We start from the raw sequence: 21188 nt of genomic DNA, 5'->3' as shown, positions 1-21188 counted from the left end.
CATGCCAATAATCAATACTATAGTTTGACACTAGTAGATAATAAACATTTGGGAGGCATTAAAATATTTTATACTCAAAGTTTGTTTCTGCATTACAAATCTATTGTATACTGCTAGCATTTTATTCCAAAATGGTGTCAATTTGTAGTGTTTTGTGATGTAAATTGCTGCATATACATTTTCTGGGTTCTGTAATTATGTAATATACACCATACTTTTATAAAACTGCGTAAATGGTAGGAAAACAGAAATAGTAAGAATGTAAATACGAAGTTTCACTATAAAATTTTGCATGATAGTCATTGCACATGTCAAATATGTATTGAGCTTAAAAAATAAATCTCATCAGGTCAGGTGCATTGAACTTCTGATTTTCACACCACATCGAGCTGAAGCTACTTGCTCGACTCTGCTTGAGTTTCGAGTCTCGGCCCATCTCTAATTAAATAGAAATCCTTTGTAGAAATATCAACAAATGCTTAACTGTTAGCTTGCTGTATTTACAAAAAAAAATACATTTTACTGCCAATAACAATTAACATAATTTTTACTGTTCATGAAATTCAAGTTATAATAATACAACAAATAATTCAGCCATGATTTGCACAACACATATAGGAACTTATCAGATAGCTTTTCACTGCACATCGTTAATTTTAAAATTATTTCACTCATTACTCACATAATTGTACCCCAGATACTTTATGACACTTAAAATTATAAAAAATAATACATTATTAGGTAACCTTGAAAAAGCTGCATGCAATAGGTACATGAAACAGAATGTACATTAAAAGCATAACTGCATAAATGCTTGACAAAAATTAAAAATGTGTGTAAACATATATTTTTTAAAATTATTATATTTATAACACATAAATAAACCCTAAGATTCAATTTTCAATGATGATTAATCAACATAATTCATAACAGACATGGTTAAGATTAGAGCTAGGTGGGATAGAGAATTTTGCTTATAAAACATTTTCTGCAGGAAATGGGACAAGATCAGGCATAATTTGTCTATTTTCACATAGGTAATTTATTGTGAAGGCCTAAATCTTGCGATTATAATTTTGTAGAAGCATGTATTTTTCACAAACCGCAACATACCATAAAATAAGTCTAAATTCATTTAATTTTATAATAACCACAAAATTTAAGCAAAAAAGCCAAATTTACTTCTTTTCCCCTATACCTGCACATGTTATGAACCAAACAAATAATTGTTTCTTACATGTTTACCATGTTTACACAAACACTGAGTATGAACTTCTGAAAATGGTGTGTTTGCAATTGCGTACATGCATCAACTTAGGATACAGTGGAGTACTTTTTTTTATTATAAATATTTTGCTGAAAACAATTTTGGCACTTTAAAATGTTTCCAGAAAGATGCGTTCCTGTTTTTTCCTGTAAAATCGTGATCCCGCCCAGCTCTAGTTACAATGTTCATAGTAGGATCCATATTAATTCATTCCATGTATGAACTAGTTTTAATTATGAAATTTGAACAATCAAGGATAAACAGTAAACATGCAATACATTATAATTTTTTCTTAAAGTTAGAAAAAAAAAACACGAGTACATAATGCCACAGAAATAATGTTTCATGAAAATCACAACAATAATTAAGTAAATATAAAGATATTACAGTAAAATATTCTTGCATAAATATATTCTGTATTGTAAATAATTAATGAATAATAATGTAATCATATTAACTAATTATACATATAGTCCAAAAATTACAATTTGACTAATACATTTGTATGAACCCACACACTTTAAATAACACATAACTGGGTCCCAAATGCAGATGGGTCATTAAATTAAGAGTGATTGAAAAATTTACCAGTTCTTACACCTTATTAATTTATCCTCCTGGATATGGTTTTTATTTTATTTTATTATGAACCTAACACTAGATAAAGCAAAAATCTTACCGGCAAATTTGTAGTGCATATTGTCAATATAATAAAGTTGTAACAGGAAATAGGGCCTAGACTATAATTTTCTCATTTTCACTCAATTTCTTTCTGTCTTCAATGGAGTATACGTACTTCTTAACCTTTTGAACTCCTGTGTAGAGACAGGTTTTGCATCTTTGAAATCCTATTCTAATCTTCTTTTGAGTCTCCAATCTCTTGACTAATGTGACATTGTTCTATGCAAAGGACACAGAGAGCCACAATGACAAAGGATTGGAACAGGACATTAAAGATGACAAACTTGGCACGACACAGAAGATCAAAGAGTTTATAGGCAAGACATCTCAGCAAGGGCCTACAATAGGAAGGGAAGAGGGGGGAGAGTTTCACCCACGGAAACCTTGCTACATCTTATCTACATCTTTCCAATGGTTATCAACAGCTTGCAAGCTGTTGCACACCAGTCTGAAGACGTCACTCAGCCATTCAACTGGTAGCAGTGACGGGCAGTGTGTACAAACAGGAAGTCTACGGGTCCCGAAAGTCTCAAAAAAGTCCCTGAATACATAGTGGAAGTTACGAAACTATAATTTCCAGCAGCCTTTTGCTAGCATTTACATTTTTATTTTTGATGCCTTACTTCAGTTTTTAGTTGCATGTGGAAATTAGTTTTCTAACTTAAAAATCAGTACATTCCTGCGAATTGTAGAAAATTTTTCATTACATTTACTAAAGTTGGATCCTGGTTATATAAGTAAATAAAAAAATTCCTTTTGTTAAAAAAACTTGTAGGGAAACTTTTTATAAAGGTTCAGAAAAAGAATTGAAACTGGTTCATTGACAAAGGGCAGGGACATGATCAACACGGCTAATGACTCGCACTTATTGGATATTCATCATTCATGGGGAACTACTGCGAGCCCCAATCCCTAACACGGAGGAGGTTCAACAGGCCACCTGACCCTTCTGGGCGAGGAATATTGTCAAGGTAATGGCATTATGTATGAGAATGGGGAATGGAGAAAAAAAATGTATGTAAGCAGCAACTCCCAGGGCACCCCGTACCAAATTTGAATTTTATTATGCATACTTGCAGCTCTTCCATTCCAACCACTCAAGAAGAATGGAATATGATCACATTATGGAACCTTCCCAATTGTGATGGTTGCTTGGGTGGTAACAAACCTTCTAATGAAGGCACTACAAATGATGCCAAAGCCTTATTTTCATAGGACTTGTGGAAACAAACTCAGAATTTATGGCCGATGTAAGATGCAACAGGTAAATTTCTGATGGAGGTGCAATTGAAGAATCAGTGTTTTCACTGTAATTTGAAGAATGGTGAGTGAACATAATAATCTGAAAAGTGAAGACACTGTTGAGAATATATATATTTTTTCCTTGTGCAGATGAGGCCTCTGCACTAACAGAAAATCTGTTCAAACTTTTCCCCATAAAAACCTGACCCATAGAAATCAGTTGTCAACTATATATTATCCCATACAAGATAATGTGTGGAAACACTGTAGTACTTGCAGCATAAAAAAGAGAGTAAGGTACAAGTCGGGATGTATCATAGACTGAGAAAGTGTGGAAGAAGCACGTATTGAAACCTGATCCCAGCTCACACACTCATTAGCCAATGGCAAGCCAGAAGCGAGTCGAGCGATGCCGACGGCCCTGTCCAAATGAGCTGGGCTCAGAGCGCCCAAACACCAAGTCTGGCTTGTTACAGCCCTCATACGTGCAGATTTCCTTCTTCGTAGGCCGAGCCAAACACGCGAACCGAGCTTGTACATGTATGGGCCACTTACGTCCCTTTTCTTTTATAATCTTACCATAAAGCATTTACAGTAAATCCTTATCAGAGTTCTCACTTAAGTAGGTGTTCCCGCTTAGCAAGTTTATATAGTTTAGAAGAAACATTATGTAATATAACCAATATAACCTTCTTAGAAAATCCTTGGATGATAAGTCAACATTTTTAAAATTATTTGATAAACTTGTTAACAGTCCCAGTTAGTAATAATCTACCAATAATTTTGTTGCTACCTCTAGCAGATAGGAAATAATAATTATAATAATAATAATAATAATAATAGATTTTTATGTTTTTAATAACATTTTATGTGGATTGACCCATCACTGCAATTATGAAAACTACTTATTTAAGCTTTGTTTAAGTCACTTAATTCTCAAATACAGCTAAAAAATTAAGATGGTACTTATTATAATAAAATGTTTTAAGCTTTTAGGCACAACCTATGTGATTTTCTATGCCTGTGCTGTTATGCTAACCTGTTACATCTTGAATTGTATAACCTCCATTGCCACTACTTAGCAATCCATCAAGTTACAATTAATGCCCAAACTATCCATAACCAAGTGTTATGAAATTACAGACATCAAATATTATAATTTATATGTTATATTTATTTTAATGGAAAAGTAGAGTTGAGTAAAAATTTCTATACTTATGTGCTTGTTTATAATAAGCGATTCAAGTCCAACATGACATTTCTTGCAGTAGTAATAACATTCTGATTCAAAAATTAACTGTCTTATGCAGATGGTTGAAGAATTATGTAAAAAGTTGTAAACTTTAAAACTACAATACTCTCAGGAAAATAATGATGAATAAATGCAAAATCAAGAAAAAAAAAAAAAAAGATTTTATGGTGTTTTGAAATGCTTTCAAAAAAATACAAATACAGCTGCTAAGAACTAAAAAGTCATTCAGGTAATATAGAATTTTAAATCGTGAACTTAATGAAGTAAGTGTGTCGAATATTGCAGACAAACAATACACAATTAACATCGATGAAATAAGAATTAAAATCAACATACAATACATTAAAATCTAGTTCAAGTGTTGCGAATACGATCTGTCTTCTCAACAAGCTTTGCGAAACTCCAAATTTGTTTTATTAAGTTTAAATGTTTCATTCTATGCTAGGATGACTGCAATGTTACATTTTGTGGAATTTCTTCATTTTTCATCCGAAAGCTTCTTTACAACATAATTTCTAGAGATGCAGAAGCTATAGAAGGTAATACAATATAAATAAAAACTCTCATGGTTGCACTATTTTAACACAATACCGACATATAAAACAATTATAAAACAAAGTACGGCAAGGTTTTGACAATATATTACTAATATTATAGTTAAGGAAAACTCAAATAAAAGCAGTTTGGTTTAACTATCTCAAACAATCAGGTATGTAAATGGATTGATCAGAAACCACCTACGTAACCATTGTCTTCCTGCAGCCCACAGACCAGAGAGGTCGGTGGCCGCTCGGCTAATTCCGTGAGGGCAAGCGTATGTTACCTTTATCATTGAAGATGGGGATGAGATTATTATAGTGTGTAACTGCAATGCTTCACTTTCAACCTGAGGAATAATTCAGTAGGTGGGCTTAATACGGTCACAGGCCATTAAATTGAATTAAAAAGTACAAGGTGGTACTGAACAGTCATATAGAAGTCTCCCTACTTAATCATATCTAAAAGAATCTAGATGGACCAGTGTGCATCTCCCAAGCCTTAATAAGTGCCAAGATATAAGGGCACGAGATAGAAACTTGAAACAGTTTAAAGGTTGTTAAAAATGTTTATTACTAACAATTTGCCTTCTTTAAGGCACATAGCGTTAAAATATTTTCTAATGCTGTAAAAATTGGAAAGTGAGTAGATGAGTTTAACGTCCTGTAGAAATCAAAGTCGTTAGACACAACAGAAGGTGGTGAGATGCTAATATAGCACTGACGAATGGATGAATAGGAAGGTAAATTTCTAACATTGCGGCTTTTCCGTAAAAAAAATACAACTCTGAATGTTGTCTTTTAATCACTACAGATGTTCCTCTATTTACCCTCAAAAGAGCATTTTAACCTCCTCAGTGGCAAATTAATAAGACTGCTTGAAAACAATTTAAAGCGAATGTACATTATACTGTACACAGATTTGTGATTAGGTCAAAGAAATACAAAACCCCTCAGAAAATTGTTTGAAAGTCAGTGTACACTTTACTGCACTTATAATATATGTAATGTAGGTGTCTATAGTTTGTGATGATATCTATGAATTTTGATTTGTTGTTTCAAAATTGGCGGTTTGGTGTTGCGTTGTTGTAGATGCTCAAAGAAACGAATGTGACGTAGTTGCTATAGTCTCTGTTTCAAAAAATCTTATATTTGCACACAAAAGAAGTATTGATGTGAGAATATAAAATGAATTGTGTCTGAAAAGTTGATTATTTTCAACAATAACAGGTCAAGAAAAATAATGTACAGTATAGTGTACATGGTCATGTCAGTAGAGTATGTTTTGTAGTGATTTGTATAGCTTGTTTCGATTACATTGTTGTAAATAATGAGTGCTATGGAGCACACTTACAGTAAAATTGTATTTACAAGTGATATATTGGACTTGATTGAATCTGGAAATGTTTCTGATCTAGAAAACTTGAGCGACAATGAAGAACTTGTGTGTGACAAAGAATTATATAATGCGGGATTTCGGGTGGGCTCTGAAGTGAACTCTGAAAATGATCAGGTAAATTTTGAAGAAGAAATCCATCAAAATAACAGCGAAGAATTAGTAGGTGTTGAAGACGTTGCAGCTATTGAAGAATGTACAGCTGTGGAAGATTTATCTGTCGTGGAGGAAAGTGTAAGAGAATCTTTGAACACAGTGACTACACCTAAAAGTGAAATTCGTTGGACAAAAAAAATTTACACATGCAGACCAACCCCGGAATGGAATTCGCCCTCTCCTGTGGATGATATTCCCTCCCCACTCCACATATTTCGCAAATATGTTCCAGTTTCACTGTTAGAAGATGCATGCAATTTTACTCAAATGTATGCCCTACAAAATAACAAAACATTCAAGGACTGCTCCATTCATGAACTAGAGTCTGTGATTGCTCTTCATATCCTAATGGGCTCACTCCAACTTCCACGAGCTGAGCTTTATTGGGACCCAACAATCAACATAGAGCTTGTATCTAATACGAAAGTTTCTCGCAAAAGATTTTTTCAGATCCGCAACAATTTGCATTTTGTGGACAATTGGGAAGCTGCTTCACAAAACAACATCAAAAGAGATGTATTTTACAAAGTGCGTCCATTGTTTGATAGTGTTCTAAAGAGATGTCGGGAGTTGGAACTAGAGCAAGATGTTGCAGTTGACGAACAGATGATACCTTTTACTGGTAAAATCTCTGTGAAACAATTCGTAAAGGGAAAGCCCAGCCCATGGGGTATTAAAAACTTTGTTTTGTGTGGGAAAAGTGGGATGTGTTGTGACTTTCTTCTTTATCAAGGAAAGTCTACAGAGCTTGATCAAGAACAATTGAAATCATTCGGACTAGGAGCAGCTGTGGTGCTGAAACTCTCGGAGCGATTGACTGCTGGCAACTGCCTGTATTTTGATAATTACTTTTCTTCTTACCCCCTATTACAGATCCTAAAAAGTCGAAATATATTTTCTGCATGTACTGTTCGCCTCAACAGGTTTTGTAACCCACCACTGACTGATGACAAAATCCTGAAACAAAAGAAGATGAAACGAGGACATAGTGAGGAAGTTGTAAGTGAAGATGGTGACATAGTTGTAACCAAATGGTTAGACAACAGATCTGTTATATTTGCCTCCAACTTTGTAGGCATAGGTGAAACAGACACTGCAAAAAGATGGGATACTGCAGCAAAAGAGTATGTCAACATCACTCGCCCAGAAGTGACCAAGTGCTACAATGCAGCAATGGGAGGCGTGGATTTGTTTGACAGATTCATAAGTCTGTACCGAATAACTGTTCGTTCCATAAAATGGACGCTCTGGCTTATTTTTCATGCCATTGATATGGCAATTACCAATTCATGGTTGGAATACAAGCGTGTTCAGGTGAACACACCAAAGAAGGATCAGCTCGATCTCCTTCACTTCCGTCTTCAGTTGGCTGAGGAGTTGATAAAGGTGGGAAAGACGGTAGCATGCAAGAAAAGAGGAAGACCATCCATAGAGTCAGCATCACCTCCAGCTCCAAAAGTTGTCAAAGGTCGTACGGAACAGCGACCGTTGGGAACTGTTCAGTTGGACAATGTCGATCATTTGCCACTACATGATGGAAAAAAGGAACCAACACGGTGCAAAAATGTCAATTGTGGAAAGCTTCGTACCCATTTCTATTGTAAAAAGTGTATGGTACATCTTTGTATAAATCAGAAAAGAAACTGCTTCACTGAATTTCACACAAGAAAATAGTTTTTTTTTTGTAGGTTTGTGAATTTAGGTAAATTTTAGGTTTTAACATTTGAATGTTCACAGAATTGGCCTGATTCCACATAAATAAATATATATATATATATATATATATATATATATACACACACACACACACACACACACACATTTTATGGTATTTTACGAAATTGTGTGATTTTTTATGTCATATTTTATAATTTTTACTGAATATTTGTGTTTTGTGTATTTTTTATTCAGAATAATATAATGATATTGTTTCTATTAGTAACGTAAAATTTAATTGCTATTACATGTTATTCAAAGAAAATAGTGGTAAATATAAACATATTTTATATGACAGATGTAAACAACATTCTTTTATCGATTTGAATTGAGGGAAAATGTACATTATACTGTACATACTATAAATCGTAAACAAACGAAGTCATAGATATGATACAAGTATAAGTGTATACAGGACCACCAACATTAGTGAAAAAACATTACATCATATTTTTATAATGTGTAATACGTTTTCGGCTCTGAATCATTCCAAATTTGTGATGTACAGTATACAGCCCAAATCCACTGAGGAGGTTAAAATTCCAACTGGTTTCTGAGAAATTACCCTTTACAGGTTACATTAGGTAGCAAGAGCAAAGATGTGGCCAGTGCCATGTTGTGCTTTATTTTTTTGCTAGCATAGCCGAGACTGTTTTCAATGTGATAGTGACCTGATCGGATCGCCTGTGCTTTCTACAGTGATGTAAATGTATTTTGTGCTAATTTTAGTGTGTCACTTTAAGTTAATGTCATGGGAACACTATTTTTTTCAAATTTAATCAGTTAAAACTTTTACAAGATATAAATTTGAAGGGAAACATTAGGCAATTTTTAAATAAATTCTAATACTTTAAGATCGTTTAATTTGTATTTTCTCCACGTCTTTCCTCTAGGCTGCTACTGGGCTTAGCTCATATAGGACTCTTCTCAGACACGTGGTACACTCACATCTAAAATAGCGTGCCGCGCACATCATGACTTGGATAGCACATCTTTGAACACACCTTCTCACACATCTGTATCCTGTCCCGACACCCTTGACACATCTGGAACTCGCTACGCTACTGTGGCCAGCATTCCTAGCACTGTCAATAGTTTCTGCCCCGCTCGCCCTGCGTCTAAGTTCCTTAAGCATGGTCAGCTAAGTTTGTAAACATCCCCCCCCCCCCCCCAACACACACAAACATTCCCGGTCTGAGCCTGTCAGTCTAATGCCAAACTTTCCCCCCCTCCATTTCCCCTGACAATACCGGGAGTGGAGCGCGGTTCTCCACGCGATACTGTACACCCTGTCAGTCAAATTTTTAACTACTTGCATACCTGTGCTTACTTTCTTGACATGCCTGCCATCTGTTGGTGCTTCTAAGTACTACACAAATTTGGGGCCTTCCGAACAGGTTTAACACGGCTGTGGTTCTGCTTGGGGGAGGCAATTGTTTTCTGTTCCACCACCTCTTTACATCGTCAGTGTGTCAATTAAAATAATATTGTGTGAAGTTATATTACATACAAGATGTAGTCGTGTATTAGGGGATATCATTCCCATTTTAGCCAGAAGATCTAATATGTAGTAAATAATAAGTTTTATTTCCCTAGATTTTTTTTTTAAATACTTCAGGTCCTCTCCGCCACTGCCATGACCTGATGTCATACCAACCCACATTATTTGTGGGTCAAACTGCACCACTCCAAACAGTACCTGTTCTAACCATGCTAAGTACAAGCTTCAAAGTTCTTGGCACTGCTGCCTTTTTGGATTCTACTATTCCAATTTGCAGCGTCAATACAAATCTTTCACCTTGCCACCAGTCTTATTGACGGCTGGTGTGCTGTAGGAAGACTGAGGTAAGGATGTGTTTTGTATTATTACTAGCTACGATACCCAGCTTTGCACAGGTAGATACATATTTTTAAAATTGTATCATTTTTTTAACACAAACTTATACACATAAGCTTATATTTAAATCATTGTCATGTTCAAACTAATTTATTTTTCTACTTGGCCTTTTATGTATTTCAGGACATACACCTACTGAATTCACTAAAATGCAGAAAAAAATCCAATCAAAAATTGCAGGGTTGCGTTTTGTTACTGTTACTATCCCACAGGAACATTTTTCCGGGATGAAAAGTACTCTTCAGGACCTAAAGTAACTCTATACTAAATTTCATGAAAATCCAATCAGCATTTACTGAGTGATAAACATACACACAAACACACACAAACTTTCACATTCATAATATTAGTTGGATTTTGTAATGTCAACATAAAGAAATCACGACTTCAAATATAAAGCACTATACCAAAATTATTGGTCCCAGTATTAATTCAAACTTAAAAAAGTTTGTTATAGAGGCCTCTGATTTAAAAGAAAGTTAAATTTCTTGATCTTAGCATCCTCAAAGCTATACAAATTGCATTAAGTTATTTTACATCACAAATTATTGATCATGCAATTTCGTTAACATAATCTTTTATGCAGTAATTTATTGTATAGCTAATTATTGCAAAAAAAACTATGTTCAGAATATTATTTTTTTCTTTTATTCAATCTACCAGCAAAGTACTTCTTTATTCCTGATAAGTAAAATGATCTAGTGTGAAATGTTAAGACAGTTACATTCAAATGAAATAATATTTCAAGAAATTAAACATAGGCAGTGTCCCAAACCTCTGATGAAGTACTCTTAACTCAAATATGACTATTTAACTCAACTTAAATATGACTATAAGAAGAGCCAGTATACATCCACATATCTAACTAGAATATGTTTTGTAATAACTAAGGGACATGGTTACATTAGCGTAGCTGAGACTGTTTTCTACGAGATTGCCCTGATTGTTGACACCACACTATTGTTTACTTGATACTAGCTGCAACTTCATCCTGTGGTTCTCCAGAGATGCTTAGGACTATAGCTTAGCTGAAGCCGTTTTCTAAAAGAGGGATGTTTAAATGCCAGTACGTTACAGCCAGTTCAATACTTTTTTCCATCTTAATTTTGCCTGTATTCCTTAGGATCTCTGGAGAACCACAGGATCATGTTGCAGCTAGTATCAAGTAAACAGTAGAGTGCAACAACAGGTTCAGGCCAATATCTAATGGAAAACAGTCTTGGCTACACAAAAAAAAAAAAAAAAAAACAACATGGTGGCGGCAGCATCATTACACAGACTACCTAATGTAACCTATAAACTGTTATTTCTCAGAAACCAGTAAAAATTTTGAAACACTCTTTTCAGGGTAAATAGAAGAATGTCTGTAGTGTTAAAAAAACTCTGAATTTTATTATTCTATTTACAGAAAAGCTGTGAAGCTAGAAATTGCCCAATGAAAGAACCAGGTGCACCTCCAGAAAACCCACTACTCACTGCAGTGTCCAAAAATGTTTCCTTAAGTGAACTGTAAAAAAACATCACTGATAATAGATTGTCACCATTTAAAAAAAATATATTTCAATACTGAATGCCAATCATTTCACCTGGGAAAAATATCAGCTGAAGCAAATTCAACTTTGGGCACACAGATAATTTACGTGTTACACCTCGATTAAAAAAAAAAAAAAAAAAAAAAATTTCGAAAATAAACCAAAATAATCCGCTACATTCTGAAAATAGTTGAATCCAAGATGGGGTTTTTTATTTTCTAACCCTCCTCCTAAGTGGTTCTACCTACCTGAACACCCAGCCATGTGCAGGGACAGGGTATAACATGTAAAGAAAACATAGATGTGATTCAATAATTTTTAACAATGTCACTTTCAAACAAAAACCATACTGTGCACCGTGAAGAGAACAATATAGTTATAGAAAAAGTTTGAAACAAAAAAATTGTGGGTATGTGCTTTGAATATTTTTACAATGTTTAAATGTTTAAAACTTAGAAAAACAACCTACAGTAAACGTTCACCAACTATGTTATTTTCTTTGCAATGCACAGTGCAGTTTACATTTAAAAGTGATTTTGTTGATAGTGACTTGATCGTGCTTAATAAAATTTAAAATATGAATCACTAACCTGGCACATGGTTGGGTCTTCAAGTAAGCAAAACCCTTGATAATTTGGGATGGGTCTGCAGCTTAGTAGTCTGGGGGTGAATGGCTAACAATGAAAGCCTTTGGCCTATATGGTGCATTCTTGCTGAGCGGGGTTCTTTTAGTCAAGAGGACATTAAAAATATGATACAGCTTGTCTCGATATGTAGGTAATCAGTTGGGAAAGGTGTACGACTGGCTATGTTTTGGTCAAACTTCTTAAAGTGGTTGGAAGAAAAGACTGCCAAAGGTCAATTAGAAAATCTTCAGAATAACCCTGAAATCAATTATAATTAATTCAGAAGAGAAGATAGTCTTACTAACTGCCACATGCTTTTATTTCTGTAGCTCTAAAACAGATAGGCTTGTTCCTGCCCTTTGGTGATGATCGGCACAGTTAGAGAGTGTCTCACACTTAAGACTGCAATACAGAGTAAATGGCACCCACTGTTCCCAAATTCATTAAAAATCTTATTTTTTGCACCATTCATTGCTAATTATATTTATTTTGTTTTAAATAAGAAAATAGTGTATGGATGGTATTATTACAGCTGTTTTTATGAAAGAAAAAATGCTAAACACCAACTATCTTTTCACAGAATAAACTATTTGTAGTAGTCTGTCACTATTAATAAGGCATTCCTTTAAATTATGTGCTATGCTCAAACCATATCTACATTTTCAATATTAAATTATATAAAAATCTTTTTAACAAAAATTATTGAAACCAAGATGGCATCTTTCAGTTGCATCTTTTTAGAAATAAAAATTGATTATCATCAAATGATGCTCTAAATAAATACGTACAAGATAATTTACTTTTAAAATCCTATTCCAAAATTTCCTTTAAAAAATACAATGTTTCAGATAGGAAAAAAAAATTTCTTTATTCTATAAAGGCATGTCTAAAACTGTTGTGCTTTATGGCATATATCCAGCAACAGAACACACTGAATCAAGGATAGCGCTAAATGACAGATATCTTGCAGTGGAGAGAGTAAATGTCCTTTAAAATGCACATTGCAAACTAAGGATGAGACGTTACCACAGCCGTGAGCAGCTGCCAGCACCTTCACTGAGACCGAAGAAGTGGTAGCAGATATGGCAGTACTCCCATACATGAACTTGGCAACAGCAGGAAAATTAGCTGAATACGCCTATTTGCTATTTTACACTTTCCTTTTTGAGGTCATACACTTTATGCTGCTACACAGACAACTCGTAGTTAGGTATTAGTATGATGCTCCATACTGTAAAAGATGTAAGTTTCTGGTCATAAGAGTGATAAAAGGCTTAGTGGGGAGGTCCTTTTTTTAATCATATTATTTATTTATTTATTTTTGTTACATATCCACAGTCTAGGGACTTTAGAGGTGGGCACGGCCAAGTCTTAATAAACACTTGGTAAGCAATAAGCATTACCGGTGTGTGTGCGCATATGCATGTGTGTGTATGTGTGTGCATATTCATGTGTGTGTGTGTGTGTGTGTGTGTGTGTGTGTCTATGGCAGAAAAAAAGGAAACACGGCATGTCTGAGAGGAACCGTAAAAGCGACTGCCAGTAACAAATAGCAGAAGGATCACTATTGTGTGTGTTAATACTTAACAAGTGCTGTCTAAAATTAGTGCCCTCCCCCCTCCCATATGCTTTGTATGACAAAAAAACAATGTCCTGAACTCAATATTGCTTCAGAAACTGGCCAAAGGGTTATTTCCAAGCAATCCTTGGTCACTGAAAAGTCGCTTGTTCTATTCCCCTACCTAAATGATTAGGTCAGGTATGCCAACCAAGGATATACTAACAGCAAGATACACACACTAAGTTACCAAAGTTGTCAAAACATCAACTCTGAATGACCCATTACAATGGATAACTCTGTGATTACATCAAAGTTGTTGCACTAGACTAGTTTAAATATTAAGATGATGGCGCATATAAGTTTTCATGTCAGTCACCACAGTTACAAAATTAAAATTATTTTATGAGAACACAAAAAGCAATTCAAAATATTTGATGCATGTTTTGTTAAATATCTTTTTCTATGTGGTCGCTAAAATGAAATTATAATCTTCTATAACCCATATGTAAATCCATCCAGATACATTAAAATGAAATTTCATTAAACTGTACCAGAAAAACCCTTAATTATGGTATTTAATAATGAAAGTACATTATACTTTACTATTATTAAATGTAAAGTGTTTTTTAAGGAAAAAATACATGTATAATTATATCCTTACAAGTGAGAATTACTTAAAAGTAAAATACATACTTTGTACTGAGATTACATTCTACATAGCCTATCAAAATGAATAAAGCTATCATTAAGTTGATACATACTACACTGTAATATTGCACAAAAAATTCAAGAGAGCCGTTATCTTTTAAAACTGCCATCAGTAGGTAGGTAGTATGTACATTCAACTGAAAAGTTAAAATATATCTTCTACATACACCCATACATAATATAATTATAAACTTAAAAATCAAATATATTTTTATAATATAAAACTGATAATATAATATAAACTTGATACAATTGTCACTAAATTAAATGCTATTCTTACCTATATATACAAAAATGCATCCCCTAGCACCAACATGCAATCAGTTCATGCACAGCAGAAGTAAACGCCGAGCAGTCGCCTGACACTCTGGTGGGACGACATGGCAAGGACTCAGCACGGCAGCCCTCACACCAGCAAGACGACGGGCGGCAGCAGCCCCTGCGGGTACTCACCACCCAGCATCGCACTCAGCCATCGCAACTGCTCATCCTTGGAGGTTCCCGCCATCGTGCAGCCAAAGTACGGACTATCCTTTGACCTGGCGGCAAAGTGCAAGCAATTATTCCCTGACGTCAGAAACATACCAAGGGACTTTAGTCTGGGAACCTGGGGGGAGTTTTCAGTACACAGTACAGATGTAACCTGCTAGACAACAGAAAACACTTTACTGGAATGAAAACTGACGGTAGCATTACACTCTGAGCAGACTAAAAACGCTGGCAGCGCAGTAATGCGACCTGGAGAAAAGGTCAACTGCCGGCACCGTAATCATAAAAATGAACAATAGTGGCTCGGTTGATGCTGGATTAAAGAATGCGACAAACCACTGAAAATATTTTTTAATGTGTTTGCATCTCAGCTACAAATATTTTGGGGGATGAGAGGCTAAATGAGCTTAAAGTCTCGCTGAAATCAGGGACATTAGAGAGATGGGTGATAAGAATGGAACACTGGCAGTATGAATGTGTGGAGGAGTAACGGGAGAACCCAAAGACTACCCATAGTGTCGTGGTAACATCTGACACTTCTCCCACTTGCTGAGAGACCTGAGCACTCGACCATCACGGCTCTTAGGGGAGGATGCATATTCTGATATTTAACCCCCCCCCCAACCTTCGGCTAGGCCGCCGCCTAACGTCACAACTCACACAGAGACCTTCCAAATCCTTGGTGACACAATTGGTGCACACCAAAGTTTCTCTACTTGTAATCAATGGAAAAATTTGCTGGTTCAATGTCTTCACAGATGGTTTCCACAGTCCTCGGGAGAATGTCTCACATCTTTTGACTACTCATTCTCTTGGAGTTCACGACATTAACAGTGGGTTGGTAGCAGAAGCAAACAAAATTTCAGCCAACTGTAAAATCCAACTGCAAATATTTCCTGTCTACCTACACAATTAAACATTAAAAAAATGTGCCAGAAAGAAATAAACTGTTCACTTTGTTTCAGCACTACAATCCACTAAAAATAATGCTACAATGCGACTTTTTTGAATATTGGTTAGTCAGAAGTTTGCTTTCTTAATAAGACCTATATTTTCTTTCTGGAAACATTTCTATTTAATGTACCTAGACTAAGCCAAAGTTAAGATAAGATAGGCTTGGTCACACTGCTATCATGAGTTCTGGCAGTTCACAGCTTCTTTTGTTTGTGTGTGGTCAGTTATGAAATTGTTATGTGGCAGTCAACACGCAAGACACACACAAGTGAAAGAGAGAGCGGCAGGTGTTATGCTGAACCACAGGACTACGTAATAGAGCGAGGCCAATGGGATCAGGAAACTGATGAGTTTGGGCGATTCAGTAGGTTACAGGAGTTAGAGGGAGCAGCCATGGCTTGTTAGAGGTCTTAGTAATCCAGCAGCTGGTGGCGGCAAACATGAGGAAACCACACAACGTGTAGGCGTCAATCTGCAAGAGGACAGAATACCCAAGCGAGACAAGTCATCGTGCGAGAGCTTCACGAGTTAAGTTGTCATCTTTTGATTTAATTAAACATAGCGAGGATAATTTAAGATTTACCAGACTGAAAGTCTAATCCGTTTGAAATTTAAATGAATTTAAGTTTAAGAGTGACGAGGTTCCATTTGAAATCTAGAGAAACAAAAGATAATTTGTACGAATATCATAAAAATAATTTAGAGTAACACTTATTAAATTGAAAGATAATAGTAATATTTGGAATGCTAAAATGGTGTTTTAATTAAGAAGAGTTAAAGGAATTTTTTGACAGCGTGGTTAGGCAGGTACATTAATGGCCTATTAAAATTTAATTAATATACAGTAAATGAGAATAACAATTAATTTTTGTAAAAAGTAAGTCATGTAATAAATATTGGTCTGTCAAAATGAATTAATAAGTTTATTTCTAATGTTACCATTTATTTCAAGTAATTAAAAGGAAGGAATTTCATTTATAAGGAGCCTGAAAAGACCTAGTTATTTCGAGTTTAGCTTGGCGAGTTTGTTAGCCTTTCAAGTGTTTGGTTTATTAATGTTTAGTTTTTTTCACACCAGTTCGACCATGTGGTAGAGGTTTTATTTGAATACCTAATTCTGGCAAGTTTTGGGTTTGCAGTTTCATTTAAATAAGTTGTCCCCAGTTAAAATATTAAAAGAATCTCCAACCCACTAATCCTCATTCATCACCATGAACTCAATTCTCAAATTTTTTAGTCATAACAGTAATCAGTAACCAATAAGCATGGGGACAGTTAAAAATTTTTTTATTGAATAACAGTATGTTTAGAACCTGCTGATTTTCTAACATCTTGTAGGTATGTTGCTTCTTCTTCTTTTTAACATGCACCTCTAAGCTGACTGTGCCATCTTTAAATTCTGTACCAAGTTTTCAACAAGTTTATGATTTCATTGTTAAAAGTTTACAATTCACTTTATTGTTTTAAATCATTTAATTTTTTTTTAAATGTTGCATTACAAATAATTTAATTAAATTTTTAATTTAAAAATAATTATTTTGCAGTATATGATTTTGAACAAAAAATAACAAATTAAACAATTTCTCACCTTTTAGGTTTTCCAGTTTTTGGAATAAATGTTACAGACCACCTGAAAAAAAATTCACAGAAAGATTTAGACAAATATTTACAAACAATTATGGAGATGAGGGAAAAAATATGTATTACACAGCCTATGTCCTATAGGACGTGTGGCGCAGAGAGGGTGGTAGGCCTGCAGTTGAAGCTGAGTGAAGATGGCAGCATGTAGGTCATTCGGTCGTTTGCATTGTGATCGGTTTCGGGAGTAGTGAGACAGAATGTTGGAGAGCAAAGGATGTAGTAATAACAGCAGGCTGGTAGTTGTGTAGGGAGGATATAATAGTGGTGATGAGTTTTTTTATTTTTTGACCCAGGCATGAGCACGGAAAAATGTAAACAAACACAGTGATGGCCATGTTTCCCCTGTTTGGTGAATTCCTTCCAGGGCGGGACACTTGGCACACATACTCGGAACGTTTGGCGTACAATTTTGTGGCAAACAAAATTAAAGACAATGATGAAAAACGAGCAAATTTTTTCACTATTTGTGGGAAAAAAACTCCTGACCTTATTAGTGGCCCCGACATTAACATCAGAGGTGGCATTTCTTGACATTCTGGCATGCTCAAACAACATTGCGAACCCAAACCGAGTGAGATCGTGGAATCATTCAAATTCTATAACAAGAACCAGCACGAATGTGAATCTGTGGCAGTATTTGTGGCAGACTTGCAATAGCTTAGCATCCACTGCAATTTTGCTGATTTAGATCACATGTTGTGGGACCGGGTGGTGTATGGTGCTCGTAGCACAAAGATACAACACAATCCTGACAAAAGACAATATTTAAGGAGGCAGTCGAGTTGGCAACAGTGGCGAAAGCCACAGCCACAATGTGCATGACATATGAGCACAGCTGAGCCCAGCTGCGGGGGCGGTGTGGAGGTGGAGCGAGGTTATGGATGACCAGAAGTGAGGTCCGGTTCTGGTGAACCAACAACTTGTAGCTGACAGGCGCACTTGCTGGAGTGCAATGGGAACCATAGTCCAAACCACTGCCGACACTTTCAGACAGTGTGCAATATTATGCTAAAATAAGGAACCTGTTATGGGTGTGTATTACAAAGAGGAGAAAGGCTCATGCAGAAGTGAGCGGCACATCAAGAGATCGGAAAGAGATGGACCGGTCTGGGAAGCATGCCTTTGACACGGTAGGGACTTACAACTTAACAAACCAACCTGACTCTGGAGAAGAGGATGAATCGACAGTTTACAGTGTTTCAGACAATGGCTAGCAGGTGTACAAGCGAACTACCGATTGTCCTAGATGTGTGGCTAGATGGTCAGAGACTTCCCATGGGTATTGACACAGGAGCAAGTATCTCAATTATCAGTTTCAAGACCAACAAGAAACTGTGGCCAAACCTACCAGCACTGGCAGATGCAAACTTAGTCCGACACACTTGGTCACAGGAAAGATTGGGAATCAGGGGGACCCGAGAAGTATTGGTAAAGACAAATACTAGTCAATGCACTGCTAGATTTAGTGGCTGAAGGGAAGGAACCTGGTTTCATGGCCAGGAATTGGTTAAAACCACTTGGAATCTCAAAGTACCCTTTCGGAAGGCTAATCAGATGGTCAAGCTTTGTGGGGACTGTAAAATTACAATGAACAAAGTTTGTAAAGCCAACATCTATTCATTAACAATGATTAATGAAGCTTTCACTAGCTTGGCAGGAGGGACAGTTTTTACAAAGCTAAATTTAGCACATGCATTCCAAGGGACAAAAAAGGTTACAATAATAACCTATAAACACTTAATATGCATATACAGCTAATACTCCACAAATATAAACTAATATTAAATATGCTTCCACTAATATATGTTTTAGTAATGTTGGTAAATCACCTAAAAAAAACAAATAAAGATATCTAACTATAACCACAGTCTGTAATAATGATTGCTGAAAATTCAATTTTGAAGAATTTATTTTGTAGTAAAATCAATGGTAAACCAATATTTTGCAGTGAAACTACCGTATTTACTCGAATAATCGTCGCCATCGCTTAATCGTTGCACCTATTGTTTGAGGTAATGAATTTGGTATTTAAGATTCTCCTCATAATCGTCGCACCCTAATTTATTGACGGCGACTGAGGCGCGAGGCGCGAATGGAACAGCCGTAAACACAATGGAACAGCCTGCTTTCATGTGGCGTGTGGCGCGATCGGAACAGCCGTAAACACAATGGAACAGCCTGCTTTCACGTGGCGTGTGGCGCTTATCATTGGTCCAACCTTGAGCGGCATGTCCTAATTGGCCGTGTGGGAGGAAGGAATGTGTGTGGAAGATAAGATGCTGTGATGCCATTGTTTTATCTCATTTGCATTGGAGTGGAAAGTACCGGTAATTTCATAGTTTGAGAAAGTTCATTTTTTGAAAATATGGGTAAATACAGTTCGTATACTGCCACTTTCAAGTTGCGCGTAATCGCATTTGCAGAAGAGCACGGAAATCGGGCCGCGGAAAGATAATTTCCAGTAAGTGAAAAACTTGTTCGTGACTGGCGAAAACAAAAAGACAATTTGAATAACACGTGACAATAGCGGCGACTAAGATGACGTTGACGTCCCGGCAAATGAATCTGATGCATCAGAATCTAGTTCAGACGATGAATAGATAAACTTGGTTAGTGTTCAGACTGAATGTGTTTTATAAATGTATTTTGTTTATTGATTTTTTCGCAATGTTGTGTTTATACTTACTATATTTTTATTTTGCCAAACTTCTTGTAACCAAAAGTTGTTTTGTTTATTTTGTACGTATTGTAAATAAATATTACGTATAGGTACCATCTACCTAAATAATAACTTCTTAATTTAGCATTTTCAAGCGATTTACAAAAAAATTTTACTTAAAATTTTTTTTTTTCAATTTTTCCTCATATAACGGTCGCACCTCACTTTTTTTCCATAAAATTTGGTAAAATTGCTGCGACGATTATGCGAGTAAATACGGTACTCTCAGCGTTAGCGAGAAAATATAAATACATACGTAATTGTTTTCTAAAGAAATAAGCCACACTTACAGTTTATTTCCTAAATTGTAATTTACTGTCTCCTTGAATAAGACTTAATTTTTAAAATAACTTAATGTATGAGTAAAGAATTTTGTTTTGCTTTTAAAAAGGTTCATAAAAATTTATGGTACTAGGCTAATATACTAACCTCACTTGGGGGTCTCTCTTTGGCTCATGTCCAAGATACCAAACAATATCTTCAATTTTCCATTCATTTAGTTTTATAGAGCCCTAGAACAACAGAAAAAACTAAAGCAAATAATGAAATTCAAATTTCTAGGCCACAACCTATCTAATGAATACTGACTGACAAGAAAAAATTGAAGTAACTGAACACCTTAAGAAATGGTCTTTGATTCCTGAACTGGAAAGATTCCTTGGTATGATTAACTACTTATGAGACTTCCTTCCAAGGGTGTCAAAGTGTGCAGCTCCACTCCATAAATTACTGGAGAAAGGCCACACCTAGGAGATGACCTGCAGATAATATTTAAGTCTCAATAGTAATCCATTAAGTGAGGCAGTTTGTAACAA

At 35.5% G+C, this 21188-nt stretch overlaps 1 protein-coding gene across 1 annotated transcript in view; it reads right to left on the bottom strand.

Moving 5' to 3' along the window:
- Positions 1-479: 479 nt before the first annotated feature.
- Positions 480-21188, bottom strand: part of LOC134546360 (uncharacterized) — a 114564-nt gene continuing 93855 nt past the window's right edge. The window contains exons 10-12 of the mRNA XM_063389150.1: positions 20803-20885; positions 17602-17643; positions 480-15109 (exon numbers count right to left, since the gene is read on the bottom strand). Of these exons, the coding sequence (XP_063245220.1) occupies positions 14977-15109; positions 17602-17643; positions 20803-20885 (258 nt within the window). The 3' untranslated portion in view covers positions 480-14976. The remainder of the gene's footprint in view (positions 15110-17601; positions 17644-20802; positions 20886-21188) is intronic.

This window comes from Bacillus rossius, chromosome 1 (assembly GCF_032445375.1).
Source record: "Bacillus rossius redtenbacheri isolate Brsri chromosome 1, Brsri_v3, whole genome shotgun sequence".
Lineage (NCBI taxonomy): Eukaryota > Metazoa > Arthropoda > Insecta > Phasmatodea > Bacillidae > Bacillus > Bacillus rossius.
This window is presented reverse-complemented; position numbering and strand designations above follow the sequence as displayed.